The sequence below is a fragment of the Urocitellus parryii genome, chromosome 6 (assembly GCF_045843805.1).
Source record: "Urocitellus parryii isolate mUroPar1 chromosome 6, mUroPar1.hap1, whole genome shotgun sequence".
NCBI classification, from domain to species: domain Eukaryota; kingdom Metazoa; phylum Chordata; class Mammalia; order Rodentia; family Sciuridae; genus Urocitellus; species Urocitellus parryii.
In genome coordinates, this window is record NC_135536.1 from 192,561,061 (window position 1) to 192,588,640 (window position 27,580).

General features: G+C 52.5%; 1 protein-coding gene across 1 annotated transcript in view; it reads right to left on the reverse strand.

The window, feature by feature from the left end:
* Positions 1-637: 637 nt before the first annotated feature.
* Positions 638-27,580, reverse strand: part of Slc9a8 (solute carrier family 9 member A8) — a 75,883-nt gene continuing 48,940 nt past the window's right edge. The window contains exons 9-16 of the mRNA XM_026390943.2: positions 25,416-25,554; positions 23,923-24,028; positions 16,536-16,652; positions 14,060-14,142; positions 10,561-10,672; positions 7,561-7,781; positions 5,303-5,449; positions 638-4,242 (exon numbers count right to left, since the gene is read on the reverse strand). Of these exons, the coding sequence (XP_026246728.1) occupies positions 4,135-4,242; positions 5,303-5,449; positions 7,561-7,781; positions 10,561-10,672; positions 14,060-14,142; positions 16,536-16,652; positions 23,923-24,028; positions 25,416-25,554 (1,033 nt within the window). The 3' untranslated portion in view covers positions 638-4,134. The remainder of the gene's footprint in view (positions 4,243-5,302; positions 5,450-7,560; positions 7,782-10,560; positions 10,673-14,059; positions 14,143-16,535; positions 16,653-23,922; positions 24,029-25,415; positions 25,555-27,580) is intronic.

Sequence of the window (27,580 nt, forward strand, 5' to 3'; positions counted from 1 at the left end):
TTTTTTGCGCCTCTTCTCACAGAAGCTTCAGATGCCCCTGGACGGACGTGCAAACTCAATTCATGCCCAGCCACTGCCACTGCCTCCTCTCCCAGGAGGGGGACAGGCAGCTTCTGCAGCTGTGTGGGCTCAGTGGAGACGATCTGCTTAATTGTCAGGCAACGGCCACCACAGGTGCCATCCTAGGTGGCCCTGCCACCAGCTTGGGAGATGGGCTCCTACACCGTGAGAAGCCCAGGCGGCCACCTTGGCCTCATATTTCTCCTGGGGGCAGAGGCAGGAACCAGATCCGGCCCTCGTCATGCCAAGTCCCCGCTGCCAGGCACTGCCCTTCACGGGACTGTTCGCTGCTGGCCCAAGAAGCTGTGTGACCAGAGTGAGCCCAGGAGTGCAGGACCTGTATGTGCAAAGCCACGTGAACACGGACACAGAAGCCCGTTCGGATTCGGCAGCATTTTTATTTCTAAATAAATATCCAGTGACATGACTTTTCCAATCCTGAATCCTCAGTCCAGGGAGACAAGCAGGGGCCCAGCAGCACAGCCGCCCCACCCAAAGCAGCCACCATCCCCTGCAGCCAGGGCCCCCAGTGCCTGGCCCCAGTGTTCCCTGTTTAATTGTTTTTTCCTCCCTGGGGTCCTTAAAGAAAAAATAAACAATGAAAAACCCAAACTGAATTACACAAACCTTAATTTTTAGAGAAAATATGAAAAAAAACACAAGACTCCTATTGGCCGTGAGAAAAGATCAGGCCTTGTGGAAACTGCAGCGGGGGCACTGGAGCCTCTGGTGGAGGCTGGGGCCTCCCAACCATCCCTCCCTTGTCATGTGCAAGTGGCTTCTTTCCTCTGGCCACCAAGCACATTTTTCCTTCCAGCCCCACAGCCCTGAGGGGCTCCCAGCAGCCTCCTGCCTGCAGAGCTGAGAGTCCACACCGTGGGTAAGGGCCCTGGGATGGTGGGGAAATGGGATGGGGCAGGCCATGTTAGAAAGTCTTTCCTCGGTGGCCCATGAATATGCATTTGAGAAACGGTGGGAACCAGCCAGGAGCTAGCTCCTTATTCTCTGGGAGCCTGTACTTAGGCCTGGGCCCTGGAGGTGGAGTCCTGGGAGGACACCCTAATGACTCTGGCTGCAGTGTTGCGAACATCCCAGATTCAGCTTCTGACGCTCCAACCAGCAGGGGAAACACATGGCTGCATTTTAGAGGGAATGGGGAGGGGACCCTATTTTGTATTTTAAAATCCTACCCTATAGCAGAGAGCTGTGAGATTCTCCAGCTGGAATCGGGGGCAACTCTCTACCTGGGCTTTGCCAGTCCCTGGACTGCCAAGCTACTGGGGTCCTGGAACAGCTACCCTGCTGAGAGCTCTGCCGGGGTGTGCGTCCAGGGAAACAGGGACCAAGACTCAGGAGGCCAGGTCTTGCTGAGGCATAGGGATATCTGGCCAGCGTCAAGGAGGCCCCCACTCGCCCGTCTGGCATCCACCGCACACAAAGGCATATACGTCTGCGCTGCCTGGGGCTGCCACGTTCTGGGCCAGGCAGGGCCCTGCTACAGCCCCACTGTGAGAGGGCCGGTGGCTTGGGCTGAGGACTGGAGGGCTTCGGCTCTGCTCCTGGGCTGAGAGGCTGGGCACCAATGGGCTCAGCTGTCCCCAGCCTGGTCCAGCCCACAGCTGACTTGACCCCTGGGGACTTAGGAAAAGCTCCTGAAGACTCCAACCTCAAGTTGCAGGGTGTGGTTGTTCCAAGAGGTCCTACAACCACAGGTGACACTGAGCGTACGATTTATCCCAGGAAGTGGGGTGTCGGGGGCACAGGCCTGCTGTGGCACATCTTGGTTTACTGGCTACAGGGCCAGCATTCCCAGGGGCACTCATGGCTCTTACCTCACTCTAAAGCAATACCTTCTGAGCCACAGCTGTCCTGTCTCTTGGCTAGATCTGAAGCAGGCGGGAAGGTATAGCAAAACTGGATCCTTTTATATCTTCTACATTTATTTACCGCCTGAAGTGATACTCCACCTGAAAAACACACCTCCAGGGCCTTCTGCTTACTACAAATCGAAGCTGGTCACCCTCAACTCTGGGGTTGCTCTTCCAGGCTGCTAAACCCTCCCTTATCAGCAGGGGGCAGAGGAGACTCACAGGAGACCCAGGCTAGTGCTGGTAGCGCCCAGGAAAGGTCCCACCCTCCCCACCAGCAAAGCCTGGTGGCCTTTCCACCAGACCCCACAGATGCTCGCCACCATGACATTCTCAGGTCTCAGCAAAAAGTGGGAGGACAAGGCATGTTGTGGCTGGGCCATTGGACCTGATGACAATAGTCTGAACTGAGAAGACTCCATCTGTCTCATTGCTTAGTCTATAAATCTAAGATTAAAAAAAGAAAATCTTGGCAAGTTACTGAGCTTGCAAAACAACCTTCATCTCTGATATCAGACCCTGGATTTCAGGGGAGAAGAGAAGTTAGCTCTGAGCTGGGCTAAGCCATCAACCTGGTCTCAGCTCCCTGCCTATTCTCAGGCAAGGGCGAAGGTCCCCTTCTCTGATCTCTTCTTCCACAGCAAAGAAATGTGGAAAACAAAATTATGCAAGGCAATGGGATGGCTTGAACTATGGGGTCAAGGTGTGGGACTCTAGGAAGGAAAAGACCACGCGTTAGCTCTATCAAGCACAAACTCACTTCTCATGCATAAAAGCAAACGCGGCTTCCTGCCTGACAGCGACAAGTTCTAGGCAAGGTGAGCAGTGAGGGCTGGGCCTGGCAAAAATCCTAGGGGGTCTGCGGTCGGTCCTTCCCGACTTCCAGAGTCACCCTGCCTGGGGCACAAGACAGGGAAATACACCTTCTACCAGTCCAAGGCATGCTGGCCCATACAGACCTGGGCCCACAGTGTCCCACTGAGAGCCAAGGACATGCACGTGATGAACTGAATCACCTGAGGGTTCTGCTCTCGACTCCAGCTGGGACCCGGAGCCACAGGGGAACGTTGTCCACGCCTGTGGATGGGCGCAGTGGAGCAGTTACACGAAAGGTGGGTGGGAACGGGGTGTGGGTCACATGGAAACGACTGGCAGCTTCTCACCCTGAGGTGGCAGGGGAGGCAGGGCCCGAGACGGTACCTCTGGGTGGGGAGCTGGCACCCCAGCATGGGAGATGGACAGAAACCAAGATGGTGGGGAAATGAAGAGAACAGAACCCTAAACAGCAGTGAAGGTGGCAGCAGGTAATGGCAGGTGGACATACAGCTGGCAAAGGACCTCGGACTGGATGAACGAGAACACTGGAGCACCAGGACCCAGCGAGGGAGACGGGATGCCGGCCGAGGCAGGAGGCTACCAGACTCCTGGACTTGGTAAAGTGCATCAACTGAAACGGAATCAAGGCAGCCATGGCTGGCCACAGACACCATTTTCCAGCTTCTCTCTAGGGGGCGCTCTGACCCCACAAAAGAGCCCAATGCCCCAGCCTGAGACCCAGGGCTGCAGCTTCCAACCAGGCTCAAAGAAAGGCCCAGCCCTCAAGGTGGGCACTAGTGTAAACATTCACGATAAGCCCAGAGCAGGGCAGCAGCTGCCTGCCCCGGAAGACAGGCGGTGAGGTGCCAATCAGAGGTAAAGAAAAAGGGTCGCTCAGTTTTTCCTTCTCAGGGGGTTGAGGTTTCTGGCTTTCTGAGCCTGCACGAGGCTCAGAACCACTGCTGCCGCCACCGACTCTGCTCCTCACCAGCCCCTGGAGCAGACTCAGCTGGGGAGTGGCACCGACTCAGACCCTGACCCCCAGGCTCCAGGTTCAGCGCTCCCTGCAGGCCCTGGCTCGGGCTTCCCTGTCCAGGCGGAACCGCTCTCTTAGGGGCTGCACAGGGGCTGCAGAAGCAGGAGGGGGCACTACCTGTGACGGCGGCCACTCCACTTTGTGGAGGCCCTGCTCAGTGAGGAGTGGGGAGATGAGTGTTTCCAAAGGCCTGGAAAACTGCAGGCTAAGAAGATTCCGCAGCCTCATGTCACTCTCCTTCTGACACCCTGAAGAGGCTGCCAAGTGCAAGTACTTCCAGGGCCACGCTCCGTGTCTGTGGGTGGCAAGGCCCGCCTGGGCCCTGTCTGCCAGAAGGCGCGGCACCCAGCTCGGTCAGAACAGCTCCTGCTCGTCGTCCTCAGAGCCCGACGGGCCCTGGCGCACCTCCTCATACCACTTGTTGGTGAGGCTCTTCATCTGGATGCGCCCATGATGGAGGTCCTGGGGTGGGAGATGAGATGAGCCTGGTCAGTGTGGAGGAGGGGCTTCCCCTGGGCTTGGGGGGGCAGGACAAGGCACCAGGCAACGGCAGAGTGTTAAGCAGCCAGCTTTGGGGGCACCAGGAGGGGCCCCTGAGAAACAGGAGGTGAGGAGGCAGATGGTGTGAGGATAAAAATGTGGCACCTCTGCCCCTTTCAGCAACTTAGTGAGACCTTGGCTCAAAATGAAAAATAAAGCTGGGCGTGGTGGCTCATGCCTGTAATCCCAGCAGCTCAGGAGGCTGAGGCAGGAGGATCGTGGGTTCAAACCTCTGGCTTTTAGAAGATTAAAAGGGAGGCACTAAGCAACTCAGTGAGACCCTGTCTCTAAATACAACAAAAAGTAGGGTGAGGATGTGGTTCTGTGATCAAGTGCCCCTGAGTTCAATCCCCAGTGACCCCACCAACTCCCCAAAAGAAAAATGGCCAAAGATGGAGCTCAGCAGTAGAGCACCCCTGGGTTTAATTCCCAGCACCCCCCCCCAAAAAAAAAAAAAAAAAAAAACCCAAACCCCTGCAGCCTTTAGAGTTATCTTCATGCTGGCTGCGTGGCCTCTTGGGCTGGAGCGGGGGCTACTCCCTGGACCTCAGTTTCCTCGATGTCAGGGAGACCACGGCTGCCTCCTGCAGGTGGCTGGGGTGGAAGGTGGTGCTGCAGTGTGGCCCCTACTTCGTGCTCACGTTCTGACAGCTGGCACCACGGCCTGAGCAGCAGAAGGTGCTGGGTGGCTGGAAGAGCCCCAGCCCCAGCGCAGGGGCGTCCACACTACCTAGCAGTGCACCATGGCTCCCTGAGGCCCTGGCCTGCCTGAAACTTAGCCCAGCTTCAACAGCTGATCAAGGCCCGGAGCCATCAACTTAGGAGAACCAAACGCGTGAACAGGCTGGTACCAAGTGAAGAGCAAATCCGCAGCCAGGGAAACAGCAGCTGCCGCTGCACCCACACCCAGCCTGGGAGGCGCTCTCGCCACACTCCCTCCCCAGCCCTCGGCCAGCCCTCCTGAGGGGAGGCAAGGTCCCACCTCTTGTGTCAGCCTCCGTGTGAAGAAGGGGTTCAGGTACTTGGCATCCAGCCACATGAAGCCCTTGAGGTCCTGCCGCCGGATGTAGTGGGCCTCGTACTCCTCCTCGGTGAGCTCCGACAGGTGCTCGGACTCGATGGTGTTGCCCTGGGGGACGAGCAGCCGGATGCGTCAGCGGGCACTAACTGGAAGCCCCACACCACTACCTAGAGGCTTCTGCCCCAGGTCACCAGTGTCCCCAACCCGAAGTGCCTCACACCCAGGCAGGGTGAATGTGGGTACAAACAGCCTCCTGGGAGCCCACGGGAGGTACGACAGTCTCTAAGGACATCATGGATGCCAGGGACGCCTCCTGGCGAGTCAAGTCAGAGGCTCTGGGGCCACTTGAGGGCAGCTTCTGCCAATCGAGTCAGAGCAGGGGAGGGGGGGGAACAGCTCCAGAGAGGGGTGAAGAAAGGAGCGGCTCCGGAAGGGAGGACCTAGTCTCAGGCACTGAGCGTCTTCCTGCGCTCCCCAAAGCCTCACCAACGGCCCCACCCTTGGCCAGGAGGCCCAAAGGCCAGCAGCACTGGGATGCAGGAGTTTCTGCTCTGCCGGAGGAAGCCGGACGAAGCCACGGAAGGTGCCTGCCAGTCCACCACCTCGCCTCCAGCAGGCGTGCTGGCGTGTGCTCGGGAGCGGGGCGAAGGAAGTGCCTTCGGACGCTGTGGAGCAGTGGTTCCCACGCTCTGGCTCACGTCAGCATCACCTGGAGGGCTTGTTAAACCCCGAAACACTGGGCAGGAACCGCAGTTTCTGTCTCAGTAGGTCTAGGGTGAGGCCCGAGGATGTGCAGGTCTAAGTGCCCAGTGATGCTGCTGGTCTGGGACCCCACTGTGAGGACCACCAATGTAGAAAATGGTAATTTCGAGGGCTGGCGCTCGCTTAGCACGTGCGAGGCACTGAGTTCGATCCTCAGCACCACATAATTATAAATAAATAAAAAATAAAGGCATTGTGTCCAGCTACCACTCAAAATAAACATTAAAGAAAAGAGAAAGTGTTGACTTCGAGCTTAAATTGTGGGAGCTGTGGGACCTCAGCTGGGTGAGTGGGACCCTCCTGTGCCTCAGCATTCCCAGTGGCAAAATGGGGACCAGGAGAGCATCTGCTTCCTGCAGGTACTCAGGATGGCCGGAGACAGGCACATGCCTGCACCTGAGAGAGGCCCACAGCAGTCCCCCTGAGGACTCCCCTGGCCCTCAGCCAGCTGGCTCTCCAGGAATGGTGGCAGCAGCAGCAACTTGTAAGAAATGACCATTTTGGGGGCTCCTCTAGACCTCTAAGACCCTCGTGGTGAGGCCCAGTAACCTTGTGACGAGCCTGCCGTCCATTCTGATACTCAAGCAAATGTCTGACCCCCATGAGAGATTTTGTTAAAAACAAATAAGGAAGCTGGTGGGTGGGGAGAAAGGCCTGGGAGCATGCGAAAGGCCCTGCAGAGCCCTGTCCCAGCCATGGAAGCTTCCTTCCAGTGGCACAGCCCTGGCTGAGGCCCAGTGTGGAGGTCCCAGGACCAGCCAGGCCTGACCTCCATGTTAGACCAACAGGGAAAGATTTCTGTGACCAGTTACCAGTGGCCTCAAATAAGGGAACCAGAAAAAGATGCATTTCCTGAAACGTGGTGGGGGCGGGATGCAGGAGCCTGCAGGGAGGTCAGCAGGCCCACCTCTGCACAGGGCCTGAGGGTGAAGACACCGCAGGGAGGCACCAGGGCTGTTGGCCCAGAGGGCTGCCTGGTGGCAGGAGGGTGGCTTGCAGGAAGCAGAGGTGAGCAGGGAAATAGGAGTCTCAGCTGGACTGCAGCGGGCCCTGGACCCCTCCAGCCCCCAACAGGAGGTTTTCTGCAGAAGACATGATTTTGAAACCCTCCAGCCCTGGGTCCCGAGAGGTGGCTCTGCTACTAGCAGAGGAGGAATGTCCCCAGGGTCCCAGAGGGAAGTACCAGAGCTTGCCCGTGGCCTCATCAAACCCTGAGTCTGGACAGCCTGTCCACCCCAAAGTGCCTTGCTCCAGAACTCCAGTTCCTCCTCAGCACGGTGACTGCTGTGTGCTCCGCGATGCGTGCACGTGCATGTGTATTGCGAGCACGCACGTGCGCATCATGGAGATGCAGGGCACCCTAGAAGTCAGGTTGTTCCCCTGCCTCCTGGCAGCAGGCAGCGACCAGCGGGTCCCCAGCACGCCTGCCCCCGCCCCGCCCGGCGGCCGCCACTGACCATCTTCTCCGTCTTGCTGAGGTTGACGTCCTTCTTGCTCCTGCGGCGCGCCTTGGCGTCCTCGATGTCCATGAGGCGGATGAGGGGCATGGTGCTGCCGCCCAGCAGCAGGATGGTGAAGAGCACAATGACGATGGTGGTGGTGCCGATCAGCTGCCGCTTCTCCATGGGCTCCAGGTCCAGGTGCAGGCTCAGGGCATAAGGGATGGCCCCCCGCAGGCCTGGGGGCGGCAGGGTGGTCAGGGGAGCGCCTCGAGGCAGCAGGGCGGCTGCCCACCAGGTTGCCTGCACCACAGCCCACGCAGGCCGCAGAGGAGTGGGGACGGGGTGGTGCTCCTCCACGGCTACAGACATGTGGTGAGGTGACAGACCCACTAGGCTGCAAGGCACAGGTGCCTGTGCAGGGAGGCCACCAGACCTGTGACTCATGCTGGCTGCTGTGGGCCAAGCGCTCCCGGGCACCCCAGGCCTAGGGCTTTGTGCACAGCAGTCTGCAGTGCGCTCCACCACACACTGAGCCAGCCAGAGCACAGTCGTCCCAGCCGGGGCCACCATGAACAGCAGCAGCACAGGCTGCAGTCGGAAGGTGCCCCCTGAATCTGAGGAGGCTGCCTGTGCTGAGCCCGCGGCAGTGCGGCAGGGCTCTGGCTGCCTGGTGGTGGTGACAGGCTCCTGGGGAGTGACAAGGGTGTGGACTGAGCAGGAGACAGCCCTTCACTCAGTCAGAAACTTCTGGCCACTCTGGTACCCCACAGCCAGACACAGGTGGCCCTGGCCCTGCCCTTGGGAGCTTCCAGAGTGGCTGGGAGGAGTGACCATCAACAAGGACGCAGGAGATGCTGAGTGCGGAGAGGAAGGGCGGGGCAGGGCCCACCCAGGTCCGGGATGGGGCAGGGGTGGTGAGGGACACAGGCAGGGTTCAGAGGCAGAGGATGAAGCCAAGGATGCCCCTGCTGCCCAGCCAGCGCTGCGAGCCTAGCGGCCCTAGACCTGTCTCAGCGAGGCCACGCTGGCCCACGAAGTCCAGGGAGGCACTCGGCAAGGTCTGCTCAGGGGAGCCCGATGAACCCCGAGCTCCCCAGGGAGTGATGACCTCGAGCACAGCAGGGCTGGCTATGTCCTGAGGTGGTGCCTGAGGAGACCCCACAGGGGAGAGGGCAAGGGGCCTGTGGGCCTCAGGCAGTGTGGGCAGCAGAGGAGCCTAAAGCCAGGAGGTGGCCAGGGCGGGGGCTGACTGGGCCCAGCAGGTTGGCTGCAGGTGGCACGGGTGACCAGGTAAGGCCAGTTCCGGGTGCTGGACAGGAGATGAACAAGTGGAGACAGTGAGCGAGGGTGGCCTGCCCCAGGTGGCCATGGTGGAGGAGGGGTCAGGGATGGGACCGAGACTGAAGCCTGGGAAGAGAAGAGGCTGAAATGGACAGGGCGGTGCCAGAGAGGCAGAGTCCTCAAAGAGGATCCAGAAAGACTGGAAATCATGGAGCAAGGGCTACCAGAGGCCAGCTGGCCTCACCCCCACACGCGGCTCTGCAGCATCTGTCCTCCTGCCTCACTCCCAAACATGGAGCCCCGTGGCTTTGTGAACCACCTGACACAGTTCCTGGATTTCCTTGGGAGATTTTCACGACCTGGGATCGACTACTCCAAAGAGTTTTTCTTTTTTGCATTGCAATTCTTATTACACGTATAAAGCACAATTTTTCATATCTTTGTATATAAAGTATGTTCACGAAAAAAATTTTTCTTCCTTGGCAAAAAGGATTAAGAAAAAAATGGGGCTGGGGCCAGGGCTCAGTGGCAGAGCGCTCGCCTGGCAGGGGTGGCCAATGGGTTCGATCCTCAGCACCACATCAAAATAAATAAGATAAAGGTATTGTGTCCAACTAAAAAAAATAAAAATTAAGAAAAAGAAAAAATTGAGCTTCTCTCGTTGTATATGAGTCCATGCGTGTACACACACACACACACACACACACACACACACACGTTTTTTGAAAAAAGAGAAATCTGAGACAAATTTCCATTTGTGCCGTCAGAGAGAACATTATAAAGCATGTTGCTGTATCCAACCCACATGGAAATGTTTCAATTATAATATTTAAACACGAAAGCACAGAGAACTCTATGTGTTGTTCAAAAATAAATTTAAAGATGGCTGAGGATCCGGCTCTCTAGGAGCCAAAGATTTATGGAGTCATTTCCATCCTTGAGGAAGTAGAGAAACATGATGGAATGGCAGCTGAGACTGTGAATGAGAGCGTCAGAACTCTGTGACTGAAGGAAGAAATACCCAGCATTAGCATGCAGGGCTGGCGTGGCTGGTGGCAGAGCCTTGCCCGCATGTGCTGGGCCTGGGCCCCACCCCAGCCCTGGAAGACAGAGAATCACCACGTGGTCCGTGAGAATTTTAACTTCTACCTCTTTTATTTTGAGCCATTATGACTTCAGCCTAGAAAACCAGAATTGGCCTGCTCACCCCTGGGCTCACTGGCCTGTCCAGGAGAGGGGTAGACAAAGGAAGGGTACACCCTGGCTCTGTCTCCTGTGGTCACAGGATCCCAAGCATGCCCTCTGTCCCCCAGATCTCAGGCTACTGTGGCCAGGTTGCATCTGGTTAGGGGCCTGGCTTATAGTAGGGGCCGTTAAATGGGAGTTTTTTGGGGGCGGGTACCAGGGAATGAGCTCAGGGGCACTTGACCACTAAGCCACATCCCCAGCCCTATTTTCTATTTTTTATCTAGGGACAGGGTCTCACTGAGTTGTTTAGCGCCTCCCCTTTGCTGAGGCTGGCTTTGAACTTGTGATCCTCCTGTCTCAGCCTCCCCAGCTGCTGGGATTACACGTGAGCGCCACGGCACCTGGCCAAGTGGGAGCTTTTAGTAATCTTGGCTTACGAGGCACGCTGGTTTTCAGGGTTTCCAGCAGGTGGCTTCAGGTTCTCCCCAGCTGGTGTGCCCCTTTATTATAAATATTTTTCATCCATTTACTCAAGATTTGACTTACCGCTAAACCACATGATGAACATCATCTTCGGGGTGATCTTGTGATCGCGGAAGAAGTTCAGGAGGTAGGAAAGCGGGAAAATGTTGACGGCTCTGCCGAACAGCACGAGCACCTGGTAACAGCAGAGCCGAGACCCAGAGGGACCGTCACCTTCTTCAGGTCCCAGTTTGCCCAAGTCAACGCAGACCCGGGACACACCTATCACCACGCAGCAGCCCCCTCAGCCATGAAAGGTGTGACTGGCACAACACCAGGCAGAGCCAGCAGTGGGTGGCTAGAGACGGGGGCCTGGATGACGCTTATGGATCACAGGCGCACAGCATCACGCCCGCCTGGTTCCAAAGTCCGAAGAAAGGACCAATAAGTGTCAATGAGGGTTCTGGCAATGGCAGCAGAACGGAAGCCAAAGGCCTTGCAGAAACATCCAGAGTGCTACTTCAGGGCCACCTGCCTCCAAAGGTGGCCACCATGGACAGGTCTGCACTAATCCCCCCCCCCCCCCCCCCCCGGGGCAAACTCTGGAGGGATAAACCAGGTGTTTCTACCTCACCCGCAGGGACCACGCTCCTCAGGACAAGGAGGGAAGGACTGAGAAGGCCTACCTGGGCATTTTTCTCTGAGCAGAAAGAAAACATTCTATAAGGAGGCCACACACGGCCTAGCCCGTTGCTATGGCTTTTAGTTCCCACCATCTCCAAAGGCATTTAGTCTTAACGAAAATAGTTTTTTGGGGCTGGGATTGTGGCTCAGCGGTACAGTGCTTGCCTAGCACGGGCGGGACCCAGGTTTGATCCTCAGCACCACATAAAAATAAAGGCATTGTGTTGTGTCCATCTACACCTAAAAATATATATATATTAAAAAAAAATAGCTATATGGGGTGGGCTGGGGACGGAGCTCAGTGGCAGAGTGTTACTTAGCAAGGCCCCCCGATCCCCAGTACTGCAAAAAGAAGAAGGTAAAAACCAAACAAAATATAGCTCTATGTAAAGCTTGAATCTTGCCAACCCCAGCCCCCACATGAACGTATTTTAATCCTATTTAGTTTATTTCTCTTAACAAACATGACCTGAGTGTGCTTTGAGTGGTAGGCCTCAGAGAGTCAAGTTAACAACAACTGCTCCCAATTATCCAGCGGTCCAGTGCCAGGGACTGTGCTAAACATTTCACACGCATCCTATCTGGCTGCATTTGAATCTTGCAGCAGTGTTATGGAGAGGGTGCTACCATCTCCATTTTACAGACAAGCAAACCGAGGTAAGCCGAGGAACTGGGTGAAGCTGACTGGGCAGGAAGAAGTAGATCCAAGGTGTGAACCTGGTCGGACCCCAAAGCCCACAGTCTAGACCACTGAGCTGGGTGTGAGGGTGGAACTATCGTAATAAAACAGGGGCTCTGCTAGCCGCAGGGCCAGCCTGTGCCCGGTGCTTGGGGGGACTGAGCCACTGCCTGGGGTGTCCTCCCATGTTCCTCCCAGCCCATGGCTAGGACAGTCACCTCCCAGGTTCACTGTAACATCCAATCTCAGCTCCTACACTTTGTTTCAGGTTTAACCAAAGGTGGTCCCTTGACCAAGGACGACAGTAACGGCCTCTGTACTTTCTGTAAAAGGCTTTTGTTGCTGTTCTTTTGTCCTGAAACCTGAGTTTGGAGGACAGACAACTGACAAACACCAACAAGCTCCGGCCAAGTGAAAGGCAGAGAGAAGAACCCAGGTGGCAGGGAGGACATCTTTCCCTAGGGTTCCTTATGTCCTCCACGGCTCTCCTGGGTGCCAAGCAGGCGGTCCTTACCAGTTTGCACTTGGTAGGTAAAAGTGCTTTAATAAAGTCTGCTTCCTAATAGCTGGGTTTTAAGTGGAACTGGCAATAAACGTTAACAAAAAACAATATGCCACACTCCAACAGGAAGGAGTGTCTTGTAAATGCTTGAAATTAATGAGGGACCCAAAAAGATTAAATTAGGAATTAAGAGTGTAGATCAGCTATTGGGCCTTGGGCTGAGGGACGAGCCCGAACTGGAGAAACAGAGACCAAAGGAGAAACGCAGGCAAGGACCTGGAGGTGTTTGGCCAGATGCCCACATGCTAGCGGTCTCTGCTGTCACTTGAATCAGATGCTTGAGGGAGCTGGACCTTTCTTTCAAATGCTAAACATTTATTCTCCCTCCCAGTCCCAAAAAGGATTCCATTCTGCTGTAGATGATTACATTTCGCTTTTCCTTATTTATTTGAACCCCGGGTGCTTTACCACTGAGCCATGTGCCCAGCCCTGTTTTACTTTTTATTTATTTATTTATTTTTTAAAATTTTAATATTTTATTTTTTAGTTATTGGCTGACACAACATCTTTGTATGTGACGCTGAGGATCGAACGCATGCTAGGCGAGTGCACTACCACTTGAGCCACATCCCAGCCCTTTACTTTTTATTTTGAGACAGGGTCTTGCCATGTTGCTGAGGCTGGCCTTGAACTTGCATTCCTCCTGCTTGAGCTTCATGAGTCACTAGGATTACAGGAATGTGCAGCACTGGGCCCAGCCCCTCTCTTCTTTCTTAAAGGAATATTTTAATTGCTTTACTGCCACCCTCAGCCCAATTATAACCCTGTTTCCATGTCATAAGCATCACCTGGGTAACTCCCCTGGGTGATTCTGAGGAAGCCACCCAGGGTCTGGTAATCTTTACTTTAACCACTATCTAAGGTCATGCTTATAAATAGGCACATTTGGAAAAAAAAAAAAAAAAACTGCAGTAAGAAGGCAGTATACATCCATTATAAATTTTCCAGAAAAAGGTCAAAGAAAAAAAATCATCCCCATTTTAACAACTGCTGTGAACATTTGTCAGTATTTTCTTTTAAAAGAAAAATGTACTATGAGAGTTTTTTTTTAATTTTTTAAAAGATGTTAATGGATTTTTATTTTATTCATTTACTTATATGTGGTGCTGAGAATCAAACCCAGTGCCTCCCACATGCTAGGCAAGCACTCCACCACTGAGCCCCAGCCCCAGCCCCATCAGTATTTTCTTACATACATGGTTATAACTGGTTGCATAATCAATTTTGAAGTCTGCTTTTATCACCTAACATAAAATTGTATAAATTTGGGCTGGGGATATAGCTCAGTTGGTAGAGTGCTTGCCTTGCATGTATAAGGCCCTGGGTTCAATTCCTAGCACCACAAAAAAAAAAAAAAAGAAAAAATATTTATATGAGTTTATTCTTCTTAGAAGAGACCGTAACATTCAAGTGCACTGAAAATTAAAAACTATGTACAAGTCCTTTTCCAGGATTACTCAGCCACTTAATTTCAATCCCCCCACCTCCACCCCATCCCCCTTGTATATGATTTTTAACAAAAGAGACTTTAAAACAGAAGTGTGTCTATGTAGCTGTTGACTCTGAACAGTTAACAGTTACATAAATGAATCCAGAACATGTTATTGATCTACAAATAAGTATTTAAATTAAAAAAAAAAAACAAGGAAAATACTTACTATGCACCAGATGACAAAGGAAATTTCAAACTTGTGAGGGAAACTAAAAATGGACAGGCCAAGAAATGCAAACACACATGTTTCTGAAACAAACCAAAGAATGGATTATTCAGCCCCAACTATTTTCTTCCAATACAGCGCAAAACTATTAAGCAAACATGCAGAAGTCATGAGCCAATAAGGCACTTTTTTTCATTTTCTGGAAAATACTGCAACCAATATTTTGGTCAAACTGTGCTTGGATTCTTTCTTTTCTGTCACACTAGTTACATGGGCTGTTCTCCAGGATTTCCCAAAGTAATGAGTCAACTGTCAAATACGAACTTAAATAAACACCCTCCCACCAGGGGAAGATGATAAACCGAATCTGCCCGTGTGCTCAGCACTGTTCTTAGCAAGGGTCCTGATAGCGGCCAAGTGGCAAGAGTTCAGAGCAAATGGCTGCAGGCGCCAGATGACAAGCATGAAAGGGCTTTTGGTTAACTTCCCCGCCAGTGCCACAGTCAAGTGACAGGATGAACATACTGACTGCTGCTGTAGGTTAGAGAGCAGCCCGAGCCCAGCAGGACTTCAGGAAGAGATCCCCTTCCAGCTCTGACTTTCCACAGAGCAAAGGAGCCCTGACTTCCTGTGGGCCAGCAGTCACTTGTGTATCTTAAGAAAAAGCACTTTATAAATTTCTGGGCACCCTGCTTAAACCCTGATGACCTCCAGAACTGCCGATTAACCAGGGAGACACAGACTATATTTTAAAATAGCTGAACATCATAAAGCACTAAAACCGTTTAAAAACATTGCAGTAATGTTTTTTCTTCAAACGTGAATCTTTTCTTTTTTGGTGCATGCTGAGGATTAAATCCAGGACCTCACACATGACAGGCAAGTTGTCCACCACTGAGCTACACCCCAGCCAAATGTATCTCTCTCTCTCTCTTTTTAAATATACTTTTTAGATATAAAGACCTTTATTTTATTCATTTATTTATATGTGGTGCTGAGAATCGAACCCAGTGCCTCACACATGCTAGGCAAGCGCTCTACCACTGAGCCACAGCCTCAGCCCCATATATCTTTTAAATTGTTTTTTTTTTTTAATTTGAGAAACGGTTTCACTAAGTTGCTGGGGCTGGTTTCAAACTTGCAATCCTCCTGCCTCAGCCTCCTGAAATGTATATCTTTTTAAAGTGAGTCCACAAGCTGAACGATATACTCACCCTTATCCTACTTGAAGGTTTTTTTCTTATCTATTAAACATTTTTGTGATCTTTCCAAATTGGCACATTTAGAACATTCATATCTACCTTTTCCCTGGCAGTCTAAATTCTAGTCCTGGGTGTATCACAGTTAACCCACCCTCTGCAGATGAATACTTAGACAAGTTCCATTTGATATTACAAGCTACAACACCACACCCCTGCACACAGGTTAGATTCCTGAAGACTGAATTGCCTGGCCCAGAGAGTACGTGCCTTTTACATTCAGACAGATAACTGCAAAAGATTCTCCAAGAGAAGCCCCTCCCCTCCCACAGCTTGATTTCCACTCACCCTGCCAGAACTGAATATCACCAACTTGCCAATTTGCTTAAAAGTTGCCAATCTGATTGATAAGTGCCAAATAGAATTTGATGGATGTTTTGTTCTAGGTTCCTGTAATTGTGAGGATGAGGTCAGAATCTTTAGCCTTGGCTTTTGGAGAGGAATACTGTGGAATAAACACCCACCGGCCCTGGGACACAGAGGCCTGGCTGCCGGCGCCAATTCCTGGCAGAAGGCCACCAGGCCTCACCTGGGCCTCCTTGCCTCCGCATAGCCAGCCCTCCCTCCTGGAACACCACAGGGAACTACTGCTTTAGAATGAGACAAGGCCCCTGAAGTGCCAGGGGACACTGGTGATGACAGCTGGGGCACAGTAATTCAGGGCTGGTGTAAAGGGACAGTGTGACTGGCTCCTTCACTCCAGGGATGAGCCAGGGAGGAGGCAAGTGAGAGCTCAAACTGAAACAGCTCTTCACGGTCCAGCCCAGCTCAGCCCAGCACGTGACACCCCCAAATGCATCCTTCAGGATGGCCCGTGGATAAAGGGCCCCCTGGACGAACCTGGGAATGCAGGGACAGTGTCCCTCTCTTAGAAACCCAAGATGCCCATCTGCTGAAAAGCCCCGGCTCACAGCCTGCTCAGCTCACCCAGGATCTCCCAAACTCTTCTCCTATACAGCTCTGGGCATCTGACCCTCTTCAAAACCAATTCCAAGGAGAAGTTTTTGGACACGTCCCTTCAATACATTGCATATCCCACTTGTCAGGAGCGAGGCTGGCCCTAGCGGTGCACAGCAGGGCGACAGCACAGGCAAGGAGCCCAGCGTCTGGTGGAGGTTCTGCTTCTGCTGCAGGGAAATCTCCACCAACTCCCACCACAGGGCAGGAAGCCCATCAGGGCTGGAGGGCCCAGGCGCCAGCCGCCAGGGAGGACTCACCGCACAAGAAGGCCACGGTCCGGAGGGTTTGCTGCATGAGGATCTGGGTGACGGGGGAGAGGTTATGGTGCGTGTAGTGCGACATCACGATGCCAGAGAACAGGATGGCCATGATGCCTGGAGAGGGACAGAGGGGCACAGACATGAGCGGCAGAATAGCACCTGCCACGGGGCGCCCAAGTCAGGCGACACACTCCTGGATGCCCCAGAGCCCGGGGCACGAGGGCTTTAGGAAAAAGGAAAAGAAAATAACCCCGAGGCCTCCCAGGGCTGCGGGGAGCCGAGGCCCTGGCTCTTCGGCACTGGCGCTGGCTGAGCTCTTCCCTTCCTGCAGCCTGTCTGCTCGCGGGCACCGGGACTACAGTACCCACCCGTGAACTGCTAGGGGGCAAGGGAACACGGGCCACGCAAAGTGCCCCACAGTCCCGGCCCCAGCACGTGCGCACCGTCACGGCCATCCAGGGGTGTGGGGCAGGTGCAGCTCGGGCGGCACAGGGCCTGAGGACAAGGAGAAGGGGCAGCTTCGGGGGGCTTTTTAACTGCTTCCCCTTAATTTTGAATTCCCCATGTTTAAGCAGGTGACACATCTCTTCTTCAAAGCTCTCCACGGCCCACGGCCTGTGCTGCTCAGGCTCTGAGTGCCCAGTCTGTCCCCTGCCCTGCACCCCTCCTAGGCACTTGGCTCTAACTCTTCTCAGCTCACCCCTGCCCAGGCAGCAGGAAAGGGGTCTCCATGTCAAGCAGGGATGCTGACATTAAAAAACTCATCAAACAAGATGCCAAAACGCACGAACTGCAAGTCATATTTTATAACAAAAGTTTTAACTCAACTTGTGCCCTTCTGGAGAAGCAGAAGTCAGTTAAACTACCTTCCCATTTGTACAGGGTGAAGACGACAGGATTGTGTCGCAGACGTTCCAGCTGCTGAGCTGAGTGTACACGCAACGCCCTAAAGAAACCTGGCAAGCCCTGCTCTCTGAACTGCCCAGGTGCTTGCTGGCTGGTGAGAGGGGCTGGGACGCTTCGTCCCCTCATTCTCTAAAGAAACAGCAAATTCCTTTGCTCTCTCACTTCCCTCCAGGAAGAGCCCAGAAACACTTCCCACGAGGCCCGAGAGCCGGGGAGGAAGCCCAGGGGCAGATTTCCTCACCTGCCCTGTCGGGGCAGGAGCTCGCTGGAGCTCAGCGTCCCTCTGAATCATGGCTCTACTGGACAAAGAGTGAGCACAACAGAAACTTCAGTTCTTCTCAAGTTCACTTTTCCTCTCCCTAAGTCCTGTTCCATACTGGGAGGGAGAGCTGAGCCCTCTGATCCTGCAGAAAATGCAGGCACTGAGGCCATCAAAGGACAGGCTGGGGGTGTGGCTCAGTGGTGGAGCTCAGGCTCCACAGGTGCAAGGCCCTGGGTCCAACCCCGGCACAAGAGCAAATCAACCAGACAAAGGCAACACCATGCAGAAAGGGCAGGGAGGGAGCACTGGGTGGCCTGGACCCCACCTCAGCTGGAAGACTGGGTGCCGGGTGCCGCGCTGGCAGCCCCTTGGCCACTCAGTCCCATGCTCACAGACCCTGGCTCCCAGCTTTGAAAGGGCTCTTTCCACCAGCTGACTTCAAGAGGGACCGTCAATCCTCTTGCAAGGTCAGGCCTTTGTGCTTCTTACTTTGATGTAAAAGTCAACCCAAGAGGAGCCCGAGCCACGCTGAAGTCACCACACAAGTCACCTCACACCCGATCGTCATTCCACCCACAGACAGAAGCTGTCACGGCCATAGGAGTGGACGTCAAATACCTATTCTAGAAAGCCAAGGCTGCGGGCAGTCGGACCTGACACAGAATGCGGAAGTTCTCTCGGGACTGACCACTGGGAGAGCCCGACCCCAGGACCATCCTGCCCCAGCGTTCTTCAGGGGGACAGGCTCAGCAAAGAAGGGTTTGGCTGGCCTGTTTACTCAACACTCCTTGGGGGCCACACTGAAAACCAAAGAATAAGCTGGCGGGTGGCAAATGCCTCTAATCCCACCAACTCAGAAGGCTGAGGTAAGAGGTTCGCAAGTTTGAGGCCAGCTTCAGCAATTTACCGGGGCCTATGCAATTTAGTGAGACTATCGCAAAATAAAAAGTAAAAAGAACTGAGGATGTGGCTCAGTGGTAAGCACCCCGGGTTCAATCCCCAGTAACAACACAAAGAATAAGAATCAAGAGTCAGCAACGGGGCTGGGGCTGGGGCTCAGTGGCAGAGCGCTCTCCTAGCACGCAGGAGGCACTGGGGTCGATCCTCAGCACCACATAAAAATAAAGATACTGTGTCCCCCTAAAACAAAAAAATTAAAAAAAAATCAGCAGGATGGAGGTGGACAGTGGGAGGGTGGTCATAGAAGACATTCGTTTTTGATTGAACCCAGGGTCACTTAAAAACCGAACCACCACATCCCCAGCCCCCCTCCTTTAATGTTTTGAGACAGGATCTCACTGATTATGTAGGGCCTTGCTAAGTTGCTGAGGTTGGTTTCAAACTTGCAATCCTTCTGCCTCAGCCTCCTGAGTTTCTGAGATTACAGGCCTGCGCCATCACGCCCAGCAGACACGGCCTCTTTACCAAGGGCTTGCAGCCCGGAGGGTTGGCGGCCCGGAGTAGGCCAATCTTCCTGCTTGTGTTTTTAGATGCCGGGAATCTGCTGCTCATGGGTATTTCCCAACTTTTAAAGACAGCAACTGATTCAAATCTTTAAAATTCCCTGTATGAATAAACAAACCCAGTCTGGGAAGTGAGTCCGGACGATGCTGTGCCTGTGTGCTTGACCTACTGATGTTGGAAACGGGCCGCCCACGGGGAAGAGAGCCTCACCCAGGGCAGTGCCAGGTGGGGCATATGTCAAGTTCTGGGCTACACGAAAGAGCTTGGGCCAGCTTGAGACACCAGAGCCCAAGGGACAGCTCAGGTGTCTCCCCATGATCCCTCCCTATGCAAAGGGGTCCCACCACCACCCAGACCACCCCATCCACTGCAGCTGCCACCTGTACAGGCTGGAAAAACACCACAGGGGAACAGGGTGACCTAAGCTCACTCTTGTGAGATAAATGCCATGGCTATTAAAAAAAATACTATAAGGAAGAAATCCTGACACATTTACCTCTTTATTTAAATCTTTATTTAATTTATTTATTTTTATGTGGTGCCGAGGCTCAAACCCAGCGCCTTACACGTGCCAGGCAAGTGCTCTACCGCTGAGCCCCAGCCCCACATTTACCTCTTTAAGAAGGCAAAATCAGCTAGGTGCTGTGGCTGAGGCAGGAGAATCAGGTTCAAGGCCAGCCTCAACAACTTAGCGAGGTCCTAAGCAACTTAGTGAGACCCTGTCTCAAAATGAAAAATAAAAAGGGCTGGAGACGTGGCTCAGTGGTGTCCTTGAGTCCAATTCCCAGTACAAAAAAAAAAGAAGAAGAAGAAGGGCAAAATCATTTAAGAAAGTAGGTAGCCGGCAGGCCGCGCACAGTAGCACACACCTGCAATCCCAGCGACTGGGGAGGATGAAGCAGGAGGATGGCAAGTTCAAAGGCAGCCTCAGCTAGTGCCCGAGTTAAATCTAGTACCAAAACCAAACTCAGCAGAGACACAATGCGTCTTGGAGTTCCTTCCACGGCAGTGCAAACGGACCAACACTTAGTAAGTGGCTGCACGGTGTTCCACAGTGAGAATCTTCACTCTCACAGAGTGATCTGGAGGCTCCATCCAACCTCTCTCTGAAGACCCAGATGACCACAGCCCAAAGGCAAAGTGCAGGAGAGCAGTGCCCTTCCCGGGGCTGACAGTATGTTCCTGGCCTGCGCGGCTGTCCAGCGGCACCTGTAGCAACTCCCAAGGAACCACTTCCCTCTGATCAGAAAACAGTGCCTCTTGGACAGAAGATAAGAAAAACACTCCCTAAATGGATGCATAAAATGTATCTTCCCAACATGGACTCAGTGCTAATGGCAGGGGGATAATTTAGAGAACCAGAGGTAAAAACAGGTAGGCGGGCCGTGACTTACACGTAATGTTCAGTAAGCACCAAAGTTCAGAAAAGACAAGCTGGCAGATGCCAGGAGCAGTTATCCAGCTGAACTGACTCAGGACTGACAACGAAGCCCTGAGGTCACAAAAGGCCTCCAGGGAAAGCAGCCCTTCCCCCCTGCTTTCTCCTCCAGGCAATGGCCAGCAGAGGGAAAAGGCGGGTCACCCACACCATTAAAAACCTCACTGCACGTGGGTTCTCCCTGTGCCAGGTACTTAACAGCCAGGATGGAGCCAGGTGTGGTGGCTGAACTTAAGAAGAGCTCCCAGCTGAGACTCCAGGAGGGCAAGGCCACGGAGAGCCCGGCAGGTTCTGGGAGGTTGGAGCTGGGGTAACTGCACAGAAAAAGCTCTGCGATTCTCCATAAGATCCCCTGAAGCCTTTGCCAGGATGAGATTCCGAGAGGCTGAGGATAGGACCACTGAGAGGCCGGCCCAGCAATCCCTGAGGCCTGAGAGCCGTCTGCCTCCCCCTCAGCTGGAGCAGTGATGTCTCAGCACATGGGACAAGAGGCCAAGGACTGAGCAGGGCATTGCTTTAGTTAGCACTGCTTCTCTGGAACTGTCCTAACAAAGTTTAGATTGACCCCAGGCCAGGGGTGATGGCGCATGTGATTCCAGAGACTCAGGAGGCTGAAGCAGAAGGATTCCAAGTTCAAAGCCAGCCCCGGCAACCCTGCCTCAAAATCAAAAGGACTGTAAGGAAGAAATCCTGACACCTGGGGGTGTAGCCCAGGGTGGGTTCAATCCCCAGCACCACACACACACAAAAAAGTCTAGAACCATATAAAGAAAGACAGTAAAATCTTAAACTTGAGTTCATAATGACCAGCCTCCAATAGAAAATTAATAGCAAGCAAAGAACAGGAAACATGCCCTAAAACACAAACAAATTGATAGGACAGACCGAGAATTGACAAAGATTGAAGGAATCGGTAAAGAAGCACTTTAAAATACCTATTATAAATATGCTCAAGAATACAAAGAAAAAATGAGCATGATAAAGAGAAAAATGAAAGATATAAAAACGGGGTGGGGTCGTGGCTCAGTGGCAGAGTGCTTGCCTGGCATGTGTGAGGCACTGGGTTAAATTCTTAGAAGAAAGGAAACAAAGAAAGGAAAGAAAGAAGAAAAAAAGGTATTGTGTCCATCTACCAAAAAAAAAAAACCAAAAAAAAAAAAAAAAGAAACAAAAATCAGAGAACTTCTGTAGATGAAACAACACAATAGCTAAAATGAGAAATACACTAATAGGATTAACAGATACCCAAATGGCAGAAGAAAAGATCAGTGAACTTGAAGACACACTGGTAGAAACTAACTAAAATAAATCACATATGTATATGTATGTGTATATATAAATAGTATCTCTATATTTAAATATATGTATGACAAAAAAAAAAAGAGCACACTGTGGGCCAGTAGCACACATGCAGTCATAACTGGAGTCCCAGCAGGGGGGCAGAAAGAAGAAAAGAAAAACTGAAAAAACAGGTAAAGAAATCACCAATTCCATGAAGGCTATGCACACCTAAACTATCAACCCCCAAATCTCCAGGGGGCTTCCCAGCAGAATCCCCAGAGAACCACACCCAGGCACATCCAAATCCAATGGCCATGCCTCTTCTGGGAGGGATAAGCTTCTTAAAAATTAAAATAAGAGTCATCAAGGAACTGGACTCTGTCACATCCTGGTGGGAATGTGACATGATACAGCACTTTGAAAAACACTTGGCAGGTTTCTAACAAAGCAAAATATATATTTACCATATGACCCACAACCTTCCTCCTGGTATTTAACCCAAGTTAAATAAAAACATGCACACACGTTCATAGTCCCAAAGGAAGGAAGACCCAAATGTCCTTCAAACGGTGAATGGCCAGCAGACTGTGGTGCCAAGAAGCGTTTAAGTTACTGATGTGCGAGAACACACACGCTTCTCGGGAACAGCACAAGTGAAGGAAATGAGTCCTGAGACCGTGTGGAGAAGGCGAAGCTCCAGTGACCAGGAGGTCAGGGAGTGCCAGGCTTGTCAGCCAGAGGGCACCAGGGAACCCTGTGGGGAGATGGAACGTTCCACACGTTGACTGTGGTGGCAATGTGACTGCATATGGTTGTCAACATTCACAGAATGTACACTTAGAATGGTACGTTTAGTACAGGTGAGTCAGACCTGGACCAAGATTTAAAATAAAACAAGAAAGGACAGAAAAGAAAAGCCTCCGGGTGGAGAGAGCTAGCCAGCCCCCAGCAGGAGCTCCTTCCAGAACAAGGCCTCTGAAGGGCCTGCAGGGTGGGGTCAAGGCAGACCCTCCCTCTCCGCTGTTCAGCTGCCCCTCACACAGGGGAAGGGGAGCCAGGCTCCAGGTGCCAGCACAGCCTCCATCTCTAGGCCAGCGCCCTAAAAACTTCAGCGGACTCACGCTCACCTCCCGCTGGGAGGAAGGCCTGCCCTGCATGCCTGACGCGAGGGGGAGGGCTCCAGCAGCACTACCTGTGAGGGGCCACCCCTCCTGCAGCTGCGAGCAGGGCTTCTAGAATCCCATCCCAGAGCCATCTCCGCAGCCGGGAACCACACACCCTCCTCCCCTGGGTGAGGGAAAGGGCATTTGCAGCTCAGGGCCACCGCTTACTGCCTGTGCATCTCTGAGCTGATGACTTAACTTCCTAGAGCCTACTCCACGGGGCTGGTGGAACCCAAGCTGGGGCGTGGTGGAGCACACCTGTAGTCCCAGCTACCTGGGAAGCTGTGGCAGGATGCTGCCTTCAAAGCCAGTCTGGGGAACACAGACATCTCAAAAGACAAAACAAAATGGAACCCTGAATACAGGTTCCCTGTGTCCAGTACAGCCCACAGCGACAGCATCACGTCACACTTTCCTGTGCCTCTGAACAGCCCTTGGTATGTGGTTTCACGATGACCTGTTTTGGAGGGACCAGGTTAGAGAAGCATGGGTTCTTGGATCGAGTCAACTACGACGCATCACTGCTCTGCCCATTTCAGCTCTGACCTCAGGCAACACGTTTCATTTCTGTCAGCTTTGGGTTTCTCATCAGCATACCAGGGATCCTCACAGTACCTCCCTCCCACAGCCACCCACCTACAAGGGAGCCCCCTAAGACTGGTGGTTAAATGAAAGAAGGTGGGTAAAGACCCCAAATGGCTGTGCCCTGGAGATGGTCAGGCCTGAATCTCTAGGCCATGAACCCTCTTTAGGCCTTAATCTCTTCTGAGTTGACTCTGCCTCTCATGATGGAGAGCGACCTAAGTGAAAAACTTTTCGACAGAAGGACAATAGGCCATTGCCATAGTATTTCTAGGGTCTGTCACTTACCTGAGAGTGAGATTCCTTCTGCAAGCCCATAAGGCAGATAGGCAAAAATGATCATCATGCCAAACTCCAAGGAAGGCGTTTTCCTCAAGTCAATGTGCTTTAGCACGTAAACGGCAATCGTCAAGGAAAACGAACCAGGGACTCCTGATAGAGAAGTCACAGAACTGCAGCTTTCCAAATGTATGAAGTAGATAAAGGAAATGAAAGACCTGAGCATCCCAAGGCTCCAACGGCAAACTAATCATCACGGATGCTTCCTACTCCACGGGGCTTGTGGGAAATTCATTTGCAGAGACTATTGTTATAAAAATGGGAAACTGATAAAACACCAAAAAGTACAAATTCCTATGATAAATAGGGGAAAATTCAAATCAACTCAAATCAACTACTTAAAAAATGCTGACTTAGAGGACTGGAGATGTGCTGACAGGACAGTCTGGGCGGCAGACACACAGAGGACAGGCCACAATGCTGGGCCACCGTCCCCTCCTAGGAGGACTCAGATGGGACCGTCAATGGGTGCCTGTTTCCAGGGACTCAGGGCCCAGGTGAAGGACTGCGTCCCCGTCCCTGCACACTTCTGTACCACAGCCTTGTGTAAGGAGGGAGTCGGCGTCCGCTCCCGTGCTGCTCACGGGCCTAGACGGAGCTTGGGGACCCATCACTCTGCCTCACTACACACGTGCTCTCCAGAGAAGCAGCTCAGCGTGCAGGAAACGCTGAACAGGAAGGCTCGCTCTCCTGCCCATTCTGTTTATTGGGACAATATGAAAAGCTGTCAGCCGCCTCGAGAGAGCTTTAGGCTTCTGGACAGAGGAGCCGATGGGAAAATTCAACAGAGTGGCAGGAAAACACTCCAGGCAAGAGTCTTCCGGCCATCTGTGAAACAAACTGCTTGTGGAAGAGGGCCAGGTGGCCACGTCCGGGCTGGCGGCTCGGCGCGTGCAGAATGGCCTGGTGCCGGCTCACATTTTAAACATGATGGATTTTCAACGGCAGTTGAGGCGCCTTTGCCTTGACAGGCCTCTTTTCTGCTCTGGCGGGAAAAGCTCACGGTTGTTAAGCAACAAAATCAGTGCAAATAACTTAGACGGAGCTCACTTCCAAAGGCCCTTTCCAATCACGTTCAGCTGGGAAGATTCTGTCAATTCCATATTTTTGAAGAAATCCCATTTCCAATATTCTGTATGTGCGAACTGAGACAGCCGACAAGGAAAGTCATCGGAATGCAGTCATTATCCTGACAGCTGAGAAAGTCCCCGGTCACACCTGATGACTCCACAGTGCACGGTGTTGTTAAGCTTGGAAAGTGATATCCTAAATTTCATATGTTAAATTTTAATTCCTTGAGTCTAGAGTATTTCTCACACCAAAACTAAACATGTCTTCCTTTAAATAAAACCTTGATTAAACTGGCCCCGAAGGAGCAGGAAGAGCCAGCTCCCGATGGGTGCCACTAGAGGACCCCACCCTGGATCACACCAAAAGGATATTAATGCGGAAATCAAGCCAGTGAGGGTGCCGAGTGCCGCAGAGCCAAAGAACATTTTGAGGAAGTAGCCAAGGGCTTGTAAAAATGTTTGCCACCCACTGACATCTGACGTATTCTTTCTTGTTAAACCTTCAGCTGTGCTAGGAAATAAAGGATAATATAACGAAGTCAAAATGTTACATCAGGCGCAGTGGCACATGCCTGCAATCCCTACGATTCAGGAGGCTGAGGTAGGAGGATGATAAATTTGAGGCCAGCCCTGACAACTTAGCAAGACCCTGTCTCAAAAATAAAATAAAAAGGGCTAAAAGGCTGAGGATGTAGCCCAGAGACACAGCGACCTAGGTTCAATCCTCAGTACCTCAAAGAATAAAAATCAATAAAAAGTTAAAATATTATAGACAATGTTCTTAGAAATTTAGAGCTTAAAACTTATTTCTTGCTTATTTCCTTACTCCTTCATTATTACACTGTTCAGCCAGTCAGGTGTGATCTCTGTTCCCCCACTGTGCCTGGGGTGCTGCATTAGTTTCTGGGGACTGGGCGATAAGAGCAGCGTCCAGCCCCCCAGGAGCTCTCCCTAGTCTGAAGGAGAAACCCGAGATGGAAATGAATGGGGGGGCAGGGAGGGCTGCAGAAACACGGCATGGGCGTGGAACTCCCACTGAGGGGGGAGTCAAGGAAGCTTCTAGAACAAACGTGGGCTGGATTTAGATACAGGATAAAGAAGAGATGAGGAAGGACCCTGTGGGGGTGGGGAGGCAGGGAGCCCAAGCAGTGGACACACTCAAGTGCTTGGATCAGTGCGGCTACAACACAGGAGCAGGACGTGGGGACAGGTGGGGGCAGTGGCAGGAGACAGGAGAGCAGCAGGCGGTAGTGTTTCACCCTGACGATGGGACAGGTTTTCATACCAGACACCTGCAGTGACCCTGAAACTGAGACCACAGCAAAAAGCCAGGCTGGAATGGAGCCGCCCAGAGAAGAAATGTCAGAGGTGTAGGGCGAGGGGAGGACTGAGGAGGCTTTAAGGAAGAAGAATTGAGAGACTAAATAAAATGTCAGAAGCCATAAAATTCAATTGTGGGTTTTGTCCTCAAAGGGAGGACACCATTCCCACGAAGCCATTCTATTCATTACACATCCTCCTCCACCCAGTCCCAGGACTCTCAGGACTCCACACACCTCTCTCCTCCCCGCCTCCTCCCTCCCGGAGTCACACCTCCCCAGTTTCTATAGACATCCTCCTCTTCCTGCAGACCAGCTGGGGCTGAGTTCCGCAGGAGGAAGCCCCGTCTTCCAGGTATGACCTAGCTCCCTCACCTACCTGACCTCATCTCCCAACCAGGTGGGCCACACTGTCACTGGTACCTCCCTGGAAGTCACCTTTCATCTTCCCTGGCCCCAGTTAAATCTCCAATGGACCCTAAGCACCCAGTGTCAGTGCCACTCCCCCAGGACACCTACACTGACCCCATCGTGGTGCCTGATTGCTTCACACCACGTGAAAACTGCAGGAAATCATTTCCCTGAAGACCAAGCCTCTGTCCACCTGGACCACTGCCACCTGTCCCAGGTCTAAAGCACCATCCAGCACATGAAAGACACTCAGTACATTTTTGCTGAACCAGTAAATAAAATCAAGAATCTCTAGCAGCACCATACAGCTTCATGGATCAGCATTTCATTTGAAAGCAGAAAAATCTCTGTCAACAGGGCAGCTTGGTCAAGTCACCCAGGAAACCTCTGTGGAGACTCAGCACAGAATAACATAACAAGGATTCTCAGACACTAATTCTCTTCACACCAGTCTTCCACTTTCCTGAATGTTCGATCTCCCCCACCTCCTGTCTTTTCCAAAAGGTTATTAGCTCACGAATGTGAGGCCAAGGAGGGCTCTCCCTAGAAAAGTGCTTTGGAAGGTCAAGGTCATCTGCAGTTCCCCACAGGGACCTGGGGATCATACTTGACCCCAGGCCTGCAGCCCCACCCTTCTCCACTGCCTGCCAGAACACAGGTGTCTCTGGCTCTTTTCTTTTTATACAGAGGAGGTGAAGACCCAAAGACCAACTAGGATTTAGAGCAGACCCAGGGCTGGCCAGCAGGCTCTGAATGCCAGAAAAATGAAAGCAGGAGCTGGGTTCTTCCTGGCTTAGCAATTTTTTC